This window comes from Melanostigma gelatinosum (assembly GCF_949748355.1).
Source record: "Melanostigma gelatinosum genome assembly, chromosome: 4".
Classification (NCBI taxonomy): Eukaryota; Metazoa; Chordata; class Actinopteri; order Perciformes; family Zoarcidae; genus Melanostigma; species Melanostigma gelatinosum.
In genome coordinates this window covers 27,195,247-27,206,694 of record NC_136637.1, presented here as the reverse complement: position 1 = coordinate 27,206,694, position 11,448 = coordinate 27,195,247, and the positions used below count along the sequence as shown (strand labels likewise).

Genomic DNA, 11,448 nt, shown 5'->3' with positions numbered 1-11,448 from the left:
ACAACCGCCTCCGATTCAAAGAGAATCAATCAAATCCGGTTCAGAATAAGTGGCTTAAAGTACAATGTCTTATAAAAAAGCAAACCAAAAGCAGCGGAGTCAAGAAAATAAACACGCGAGTGTTTGTAAAAAATAATGTGTTCAACAGACAAAAGGCTCAAGTCAACAAGTCTGATTTCGATGCGCCGTTTTCAGTGACGTCGTCCCTATTTGTAGTTTGTACTAAACCACTTCTCTCCGAAGAATGTTCGGCGTGGATCTCAAAGTTTTTTTTTTTTGTGTTTTTTTTAAAAAGGAGGTCAGCGTAGCGCCGTGTTTCAGGTCGTCGAGTAGCTGGGTGGAGTTTAAGGAGGACGGGCGGGAGACAGACAAGTTAAACAGAGAGAGGAAAGTAAAAAGAGTACAAAGGGACTCGCTGTTGTCCCGGTTGACGCCTGGCAGCACTTCAGCAGGCCTCAGCGTTGACGCTATGATACAGGCTGACTCGGGGGGGAGCCAGGGGCGGAGCTAAGGGCGGGCGGGGCAGTGCAGGGAGGGAGGGAGGGGGAGGGGGGGCCTTGGGCAGAGAGTTTTGAGCTGTAACATGTGAAGTGGCGTTTCGGGGGCGAGAGGAAGGGACGACGGGGGAGACAGGCAAACCGCAGTCGGCAGCAGAGGAGCAGAAGGGAAAGAAAGGGGAGTGGTTATTTTTTTTTGTATTTTTCTTGTGGTTCAGACGTGGGCGTGGTTGTGGCCCGGCTCTCCGCCGCGGCGCCCCCCCTCTCTGTGGCCGTGCCTCTTGTGCTTCCTGCGCTCCCTCCTGCCCTTGTGGTGGTGGCGCCGGTAGCGGTGGGCTCGTCGGGCTGATGGAGCAAACAGAGCGAGAGAGAGAGAGAGACAGTGAGATAAAAAGGGAAAAAACCGTGGGGGAAAGGAGATTTATTCGAGAAGTCAGAGTGGAACACTGATGTAAGAGGGAGATGAATCGCTGACGAGCATCGGGAGCATTCAGACGGCTAGTCGGAGGGAGGTTAAACCCAGCTATGAGACGAGGGAGGTTAAACCCAGCTATGAGACGAGGGAGGTTAAACCCAGCTATGAGACGAGGGAGGTTAAACCCAGCTATGAGACGAGGGAGGTTAAACCCAGCTGTGAGACGAGGGAGGTTAAACCCAGCTATGAGACGAGGGAGGTTAAACCCAGCTATGAGACGAGGGAGGTTAAACCCAGCTATGAGACGAGGGAGAGGAGATCAGGTCAGAAAGCTGCATGTTCTCTGTAAAGGTTTCGCATGTTTCCACCACACTGAGGGAGCCTGGGCGCCTTCAGCAGAGCAGACTGAGCGAGCCGCCCACTCACTGCCTCAGCGTGAGCTCCTTTCTGGGGCCAAATTAGGCTCTATGCTCTGTCCCTCTCTGGGCTTTGCCAAGAAAGACATGTCGTCTGCAAAAGAAACAACTCTGTCCAAAGTCGAAAGGAACATCTTTTTTTTTTTTATCACTTTCAACAGCGGCTACATTATTTCAGTATTTCATCATTACTGTCACATTGTGAGCGGACTGACATGAAGTACAAGGCACAGTTTGTTGAATATGTAAATATATATCAACCCCTTTAAATCGCCTTTGAAGTAGAAAGAAATTAGGCTGAAATTTATTCAGTCCGTTCAAATCATTTTTAGGGAAAAATAAAGTTTATTTTAAGGCTCAAAGGAGAAAAGGTGTGAAAGACGTTTATCATTGATTTTAGATGTTAAACCGTGTTAACATAAGAGGCGGCTTCAAAGAGGAATGAAAGATTTCGATGTCATAACTTCTAATCGCGTTCACTGCTGCAGAGCTCCAAGAGCGACCCATGGTGGAATATCACATGTTTAAGGTGTAATATCACATGTTTAAGGTGTAATATCACATGTTTAAGGTGTAATATCACGTTTAAGGTGGAATATCACATGTTTAAGGTGGAATATCACATGTTTAAGGTGGAATATCACATGTTTTAAGGTGGAATATCATATGTTTAAGGTGGAATATCACATGTTTAAGGTGGAATATCACATGTTTAAGGTGGAATATCACATGTTTTAAGGTGGAATATCATATGTTTAAGGTGGAATATCACATGCTTTAAGGTGGAATATCACATGCTTTAAGGTGGAATAACACATGTTTTAAGGTGGAATATCACATGTTTAAGGTGGAATATCACATGTTTAAGGTGGAATATCATGTGTTAAAGTGGAATATCACATGCTTTAAATTGGAATATCACATGTTTAAGGTGGAATATCACATGTTTAAGGTGGAATATCATGTGTTAAAGTGGAATATCACATGTTTAAGGTGGAATATCACATGCTTTAAGGTGGAATAACACATGTTTAAGGTGGAATATCACATGCTTTAAGGTGGAATATCATGTGTTAACGAATCAAAACCTCCTTCAGGAAGATGACTCACAATATGTCGACATAACGTCAGAAGATGTGTTTTCTTGTTGGACGGATAACAGCATGAACAAAGCTAGCTAATGTTAGAAAACTAATTTGATGACAAATTATTTGCCGCTCAACGTTGCGTTCCCTAACCTAATCTAAATGTTGAGGTTAGGTTGTTTACCGTGGTGTTATTGGTGGATGTCGCGTGGCTTATTCAACGCATGCTGTTGTATCCTGGTGATCTCGTCTATCGTGTACATTTCAGACGTTACTCTCTTCCACAAGCTCGGGGCCAGAAAGGGTCCCACGGAGGAGGTGGGCCTGAGCCTGGAGCTCTGCAGTGAGACCCTTCTCACGACTTCACCCTCTACGGGAATCATTATGGTAATATTTGCAACGGTTTATTGTTTATACACTAAAGCTAATGTATGAAACAGAGTCGAAAGGTCGTATTTCACTTTGGTTTTAAGCTTTTAGTACAAATCCTTTGTATCTAACAATTGGTCAACAAATTTTTTTTTTGAAAAGTCTGAAAAGAAGACCTCCACCTCAAGCATGAAGCACTTCAAAGGAGACCGTGCCACTTCCTAGTAAGCCCAGGAGATTTCATTCAGTCTGCAACCACAGTAATCTTTTTGCCTGCAATTATTAATAATGAGAGCGGGGCTGGCGAGGCTGAATGCACGCGGTGACAGCGGATCCCGGGGGCAGATAATGCAGGAGGTTCGTGTTAGAGACCTACGGTGGTGTGCGTGCTAAAAATAACAAAATGTAAATGTGGAAGTGACCTAACAGACGGAAATACTGCTCTAAGTCTTGACGTCTGCGTGCAAACCCGGTCGTGTGAAACTTACATTTTATGCAGATGATTTTGGGCCGGTCCCACTTGCCGTTGGCGCGACACTTAGCAGTGGGCACGTGGCGCTGCAGGAAGCCGTCGGCGCACTGGTAGCGAGCTACGGAGTGGATGTCGTAGTGGGAGCGCTTCCGACCAATCAGGAAGGCATTATCCACGGTGGGCGGGGCTCCGCAAAGCACTGCAGAGGGAAGGAAAGACAGCACAGCACAACACAGAATATCTGTTATCGAATAACAATGACGTTTACCTGGGCTCGCCTTGCCAGTATGCGTGACTAAAACATCTCAATGTCCCGAATGGTTCCTGCTTTCTGCTTTCAGAGTGTATCCAGACTTCTGATTTTAAGGCACACACATCTCTTAGGAACCCACTCACAGCACAAACATCAAAATGTGGATCTCGTGTCCGCAGGACAGCGTGTCTGTCCAAGTCTGTGAGCGAGTGGGCGGCTGTCAGAGTAACACAGCGTCTCAGAAAGAAGTAGAATCAGAAAAAATGTTTTCCCAAGCTGACGCCGAGCGAGGATTGACACTCCGGTCGGAGACTGACAGGACGGAGAAGCCTCGGGACGCACGCCAACAACTCCACCGATATTTGAACTCTCCTGTCAGAGGGAGCCAGGCCCTCCGGGGGAGGCAGCGGGTGAATGTGGGAGACCCTCCTTTCACTTGATGTGCACCAAAATCATGGGCAACTTTTCAGTTCCTTCGTCACCGCTTTGAATGGCTGTTTCATACACGATAATATTTGATTGAAAGATGAGTTAGGTGGACAATGTAGCTGTTATTAGTCGTGACGGTGCACGGACGCTTCACCATTTATCAAAGAGTCAGAGAGGGAAGAAGCGCGATAGTTCAATGCACTGCTGAGATTCTAACTGACAGTGTAACACTGAGGGTTACGACGTTTTCTGTCATCGTCATCACTAAAACCTCTTTGTGCACCTCTGAGTTTGTGTAACCTGGCGTCACAAATAGTTCCCTGATTAAAGCACAATTCACATGTCTCGTGATGATACAAAGAAGGCCTCATGGTTTTCAGATGCTTTAGAAACAGGTGTTTGAGTAAATATGTTGCAGCTCAATCAAATAGTTTTACAGGTTATTCAACCTTTGTGTCTTTATAATGCATGTACTGCTTGACTCCTTCCTTTAAAGGGCTCGAAGGCAATAACGTAGTCCGTGAATACGAGGTACGAGTTCACAGATAATTACGATCCCTCCTCCGCATTGTGGAGGACGTTACACTCGTTGTCTTGCCGGTTCTTCACAGTTCATTATGCCGGACGCCCTCTGGCCTTCTCGTGAATGATGCAACGATGCAATGACGTGTGAGTGTAGACGAAGGTTTTGGAAACGTGTTTGAGTTGGAAAATTGTTTTGTGTTGCACGTTGAACTGACACTAGAAACGTTTCGCGATACCGTTAAAAACGGTACGATACCACATTTTATTAGCACCGGTACATGTTCTGTTATTTACTATTCAATTCCTTTTTCTGGCATTTCAGGTTTTTGCCGCGGTATCGTTCCAGTTTTGAGACATTTAGGAACAACATCGCAACAGCGACATCACTAACTTCCATGCTGCCCCCGATCTAAGGCACCAGAAACACCACAGATTCCACCCGTGAATGTGATTTACACACTTCAGCGCTGAGAGCGGTCTCGTGGACTGAATCAGCAATCAGAAAATGTTTACAAACCATGTTAATTCCCTTGTCCTTCTCCTAATCCCGCTTAACGTCTTAATAAGGGAAAAGCAATGCCATTAGCTCTGATGAAAGGTTTAATGCCACATTTACAGTTTAATGTGTTGTGGAGCACTTTCCTCCTCACTTGAGACGATCACACACTGGACGACACAAATGTCTAAGAGGTTGTTGTTTGTTTCTCGCAGTGCAAAGTCAGAACGCATCGAAGTAGGAATGAAAGAATCACTGAAGTCAGGAAAAGCAAAAGGAGCCGGCGTTTCATGTGAGAAGCTTTAAGTCAGAAAAGGTCTTTTGTAGAATGAAGCTGCTGAGAGGGGAACCAGGTTTCTTTTTTTTTTTTAAAGCCAGAAAAATCTTTTAAGCAGCAACTTAACCTTTGAAATAAAAGTGCGTTTGGTAAACCTGACTTTTTAAGATAAACATTCAGCCGCTCCTGACATCCCTGTGTGTCTGAGAGCGCACGAGTCGCTCTCAGACAATAACTCTGCTGAAATGATTAGATCGGCTTATAATATAATATAATATGTCTAAATTCTTCTCTGCGGTGAGCTGCTTTGTGTGTAAAGACAGATTTAGAAAAGGTCTCAAGACGGTGGCTGTTGTCAAAGCTTCAACAATCAATATTTGTGTCTGTTGAATCACAGCGCTGGAGAGAGTGGGAGTAAGGTTGTTAACTGTGTTTGCAAAGCTGAGAGAGAGAAACACACACACACACACACACACACACACGCCCTTCTTGACGTTCACAGTCGTCGGATCACTGTACTGTTCACACGTTGCTGTCTTGTAATCAGGAGTCGTTGTGGATTTCACGCTACACGGCTGACCGGCGCGTCACACACGACAAGATCTTTCCCCGTTAGGAAACCCCGATGAGTCTCCAGACTACGTGAGACACAGTAAACACCACGGCTCGGTGTAGAGCGGGTCGTCCTTTAATTTAGAAGCTCAGCGGTTCGATCCCCGGCTGTTGACGTGTCCTTGGGCAAGACACTGCATGCCATCACTGTATGAATGGGTGAATGATGGCGTGTAAAAGCGCTGTGAGTGGTCGGAGGACTAGAAAAGCAGCATTTGTTGATCGGCCCACATGTCTACTTGTTTCCTCCAGGTGCAACAACGACTTTGGTATGTTTTGCAAATGCAACACATGCGGTAACGTTCCTGCTGTTACAGGCGACCCCTCAACTCCTGTCTTGCTCTCTCATTGGCTGCAGCTCGCCAACAGACTCCCACTCAGGTCCAGGTATGTGTAGCCTGCTAGATATCTCAGCTGTGTCTTCAGCTTCATGACGAGAAAACAAAGGAGATGGAGACTGAAGAGAAAGAGAAAAGAAGACAGGAAGCTGAAGAGGAGAGGTGATATGTATCCTCATTCAGAATCTACAACAAAGAATGTACAATAATGTAAAGCTTAGAGATGGCAATTTGCAGCAGCTGATTTAAGGTATTTAAGATTAAAAGGAAGTTACTCCTGCTTGCAGGTGTGTGTGTGTGTGTTTGAAAGCAGCATGTTTCTGGAGGTAGTGTCTGTCGCTGCGTGGCAGGAGGTAGTCAGTGTGAGTTAGCGGCACGGGGAGCGCTGCAGACAGTTAGATGCTGGTTCCTCTCAGCACTCCTCCAAGCATCCGCACTCCTACTGACAACGCTGTTAGAATGAACCCGAGACACGTCAAAGTGCGTGTGCGTGTGCGTGTGCGTGCATTCGTACTGAAACACCACTGGAGCGAGTCTCGCATGGAAACTACGATAACAAACTGCAGGAGTTGTTTGTGTGGATGTTTGCCGCACAGACCACCTCGCAGATACAAAAGGCAGTAACTGGGGATGTTTTAGATGCGTGTATACCATGCACCACAGACCACAGTGTGTCTTTACCTTCTGAAGTGCATCAGCAAACAAAAGACATCACGGAGCAATTTGTCACAACAACAAAAGCACAGGTGTCACCATCAACGTTAACAATGGCTCAGTCCCTATTAAATATTTCATCGAGGCAACATGAACAACACCAGAGTCCTGCCATGATTGCAGCAATTGTTAAAATAATAGTGAGACGTTTTGTGAAAAAGCCCTTTTCTGCATTAGATGAGAAGATAGTAACTCGTGCCGACGTCAACTATGGAGCTGCAGCTGGGACACGTTAGCTTAGCTTAGCATAAAGACTGGGAACAGGGAAAAGATCCTGATAGAAAAACCAGTTTCAGCCTTCATAAATAAATAAAGAGGGAAACTATTGGATCAGTTCTACATACCTATGAGTCAAACACCGCCATAGACGTAGAGGTTAAGATGACAACCATGAACCCAAATGTCATAAACCTACTCAGTACAGATTTATTTTATTAGCTGACTAATACCCTCATCTACTGATAACATCCATGTCCAGATCAAGGTGGGATTATTTGGATAATCCCACATTTTTCAAAGTCAGAACTGCTTTAAAGAGTTTGGAGTAAACTAGAAATACTGCCTCGTGGTTGTGTGCCTCCGCCAACCAGTCAAGTTATAGTTTAAAATCTCATCCCTTCATTCTTATACATATACATTTAGATCCTTATACATTTGTGCAGAGAAAATCCCTGAAAGCGTTCCTGAGATACACGAGGATGGGAGGGGCGTGACTACCTCCTGGAGTCCAAACGGACGTTTGTCCCAAACCTGAAGAGATTCCCTGTCGGCGCTCCTAAGATATCGCGTTTACCAAAATGGGACATGAAAACATTCTGCTTCTGAAAGTGAAACTTTGCACAAACTTTACAGCAGAGCAGCTCACAAGTGATCACGTGGTTGATGGCGTTCACAGATCATTCACAAGGATCAATGATGTTTTGTACATTCACTACTAAACATATCCCAAAAGGTGTGTGCTCACCTCTGCTGCAGTCATCTGAGGTCTGTGATTTATAGCTTTTCTTTAAAGGCTTGAGAGTAGAAGTGAAGGATTTTAATGTCTGCACGCCCGCAGCCGAAGCACAAAGCTCGTTCCGTCCAAAGCTCGGGGGAAAGCTTTGGGGATGCAGCCACCTTTGGCGTCTTTGTGTCCCAGTGTTTCTTTAAACTTGCCAGCTAAACTCCACCTACGCCACCAACGCGGCTGTCTTTCTCGCCACCGGTCGTAAGTCCGACCTGTATGCAAATCTGTGGCAAAAATAAGCTCCTAATGAGCTCTCGGAGGAGCACGTGGCGGCCCGACTCCGGCTCCGAGAAGGGGCAGCAGCAACAGGGGACGTGAAAGCGGAGGTGGCGGCGCATAAAAGGAACTTAACCAACCAACAAGTTTGCTCACCTCGTTTTGCTGAGTTGAAGTTTCCTGAACATAAAGCACAGAAGTACCTTGTGCCCCCAAGACGTGCTCAACGTCACTAAAACAGAACATTAGGCAGAGGACACGGAGCCGTGGCACGAGAGGAGTGCACCGAGAAACTTTAGTAAAGTCGTGCTGGAGGACGACGAGAGACAGAAGAAGAGCAGAGAAGAGTAATGAGTGTGAACCTGAAGTACGAGGACTGATTGAAGAGGCTCCAATGTGTGTGAAATGTTAATTATGACACAGCCAGGGATGTTCATGGAGGCACATGTGCTGTCAGAAAGAGGCTGCAACACTTGTGAGCTTGTGAGTAAAACACTTATGAGGACATTTTGTTCGTCTTTTCTCAAGATTCTCCTCGTAGGATTTCAGATGAAAGAACCGACAGCAGAGCGAGGCGGTTTCTCCTCTGTCCAATTCCTCACCGGCTCAATTCTTTAAATCCAGTGTTACCTCACAGCCTCTTCCTCTTTTTCAGTGTTGCTATTTTTCATCCGGCTGCTCTCTGTCTCCTCACCTCTCCGTCAGTCATTTTAATCACCTGTAGAAGTCACTCATTGCCACTCTCTCCTCTCCTCCTCGTTGCTCTCACCTGTTCCCTTCTTGCAGACGTAGGGCAGATTGTAGTTGCAGGGCACGTCATTCCATTTGCCATTCTCGTGAGCGATCATAACCACGCAGTCTTCTCCTCCGGCAAAGAAGTTGTCTGGCTGGTTTTCACGCCAGTTCTCATATTGCTGCACACACACACACACACACACACACACACACACACACAAAAATCAGTCACACACTCAGACGAACAACTGTGTCTTTTAAACATTATTTTCTTGACATCAGAGACTTGTTGCTGATCAAACGTCTACTTTTTACCAATGATCAATTCTGTGCAGAACATCTCCCTTAATGTCATGTTCTCTATTTGACGTGATGTTTTTGTATGTTTTGATGGGAAATTAGGAAACAACTAAAGATACAAATCAACATATGTTGTTATTATCTGCAGCTAACGCTGTATCACGATGAAACACTGCCGTTCAGGATGTCTCAGGCTGTGACGCTGACTGTATTCAGTTTGTCTGGAGCCGAAACAGACACAGCGTGTTCCTCACCAGGTCCATCTTGTCGGTCCATTGAAAGTCGTCCTCCACCGTACGGTCGTTTAACCCGATCCAGGTGTTGTCATGGCTTAGACCTGAGTAGGAGGTAACGGGAAGTGAATGCACAGAAATTAAAAAGGCACAGTACAGAACACAACACACGAAAGGTAGTCCAAGAAATAGCACCTGACAATATAATACAATATAATACAATATAATACAAACAGAAGAAACGGGAGTTGAGCATTTTTCATTTAATTGACCAACTTTTCCACTTCAGCCAAGTTTAAAACGTTCATCACTTTAAAAAAAATGGTTTATTTGCGGCATTTCCTCTTCGTGTTTTTCTGTGCAAATTGAAAATGTGCATAAAACTGGTGGAAGTAAACACACTAACTGGTTTGGATTGCAATAGATTTCCTGATACCGAGTCCATTGAACAGTATAAACTGTCCACTGTCACACAAAAGAAACCATGTCTGGAAAATAGAGGTTTAATTCCCTCCATGCATTAGAAATGTATAACACACACATTGAATAAAATCATCCACAAAGCAGAACAGGTGATGTCACAGTTCTGGTGTGGGTCGATCTCCAGAAACGCTTCTACACTTCTCAGGATGCAATGAATGGATTTTTTGGCAATACGACAAAAACACCGTAGAAAATGTCGGCATTGCACGTTTCCACAAACCACGGATATGTTGAATGTCCACGTTTCTGAACCAAAAAATAAGTTTTGTATCGACCTCGTATCCTGCAGAGACACACAATGCCTCGATGGTAACAACGCAACGACACTCCAAAAATAACAAGCGCTCATTGATGTTTCATATTGTGCCGCGGGTTATATATGTGCAACGGGCTTCATGTGTGCTGCACTGGTCCCTGAACGGTGACCAGCAGCAGCTGAGAGATCTCCCCTCTCTGTGTGCAGATACACTGTTACCGTCTGTGATGCGCTGCTGATGACAGGTCAGGGAATATCACTGATGGAGTTTTGGGTTAATCTCATCTGTGTGTTTTTTGGGGGGGCACCTGTGTGCACGGTCGTGCGTGTGAAATGGAATTTCAATCATGGTATATCTGCTTAACATCATTACCGGGCCCATTAATCTCCCTAATGGCCCCGATCCCCTTATTGCAGGGGTGGAGACGTCCATTTTCGAGGCAATTAAACACACTTTTTTGGTAACTGTGCGCGTGTGGAAGAAAGATGAGTGCTCGATGGACGGGCGGCGTCCTGGCATCTGTCCGAGACAGAAGGATCCAATATTACAGAGGGATTACTGTTGGCAAGAATGAAACGCCAAAGGAGGACTGTGTGGATATTTGCAACAAAACAAAAGAATCAAACAGCATTTGAGCGTAATAATTCAGGACAACATGCTTAAATACCAGGTGGGTGGACTTTGCTACACATGACAACCATTGAATCAATGAGTCTTGCAAACGCTTCTTCTTTAAATACAAGCGTCGAATGGGACAATTTATTATCACTCTATTTAAATGAAATCAAGTGCCACTTCTGTCTTCATATTGGTCGTATTCAACCCAGTTTAACATCACTGACACTTGCATTTCCTTCACCACTGAACACAAATGAGGGGATTTTTTCACCAGTTTAGAGACAAATCACATCCTTAGAAAGAATAAGATATTAAATGTCCTGTCACAGACACTTACATCAGAGCCCGCAGCAACTTGCCACGAAAGGTGATGCACATTTATGTGGCTGAACCGACTCGGCTCCCGAGGGTGTTCTTCAGCGGGGAGCTCAATAAAAAGCCTTCAGGGGCCGATCAGAGCAGATCCAGACAGACATTTATCACCGAGTTATGGAATACACACAAGGCAGCTGCCATTGCCAAGTATGGTAATAAGAAAGTAGAAGGGAAGATATAAATCAACAGTAAAAGCAGTGTGTAGCTGTGTAGGGGGAGAGATTATGAAGGCCATGTAATTGCCATTATTTAAATTGCCTGGTGACTTGTTTGAATGTGATTGGTGGCCGTGAGATATAATTCTTGAGTTATAGAGTTGTGAAGTAG

The 11,448-nt window shown here is 45.1% G+C and overlaps 1 protein-coding gene across 1 annotated transcript in view; it reads right to left on the bottom strand.

Moving 5' to 3' along the window:
- Positions 1-711: 711 nt before the first annotated feature.
- Positions 712-11,448, bottom strand: part of ncanb (neurocan b) — a gene marked incomplete at both ends in the record, with an annotated part of 93,584 nt that continues 82,847 nt past the window's right edge. Inside the window, 4 exons of the mRNA XM_079267688.1 lie at positions 712-842; positions 3,271-3,453; positions 8,890-9,034; positions 9,410-9,492. Of these exons, the coding sequence (XP_079123814.1) occupies positions 712-842; positions 3,271-3,453; positions 8,890-9,034; positions 9,410-9,492 (542 nt within the window). The remainder of the gene's footprint in view (positions 843-3,270; positions 3,454-8,889; positions 9,035-9,409; positions 9,493-11,448) is intronic.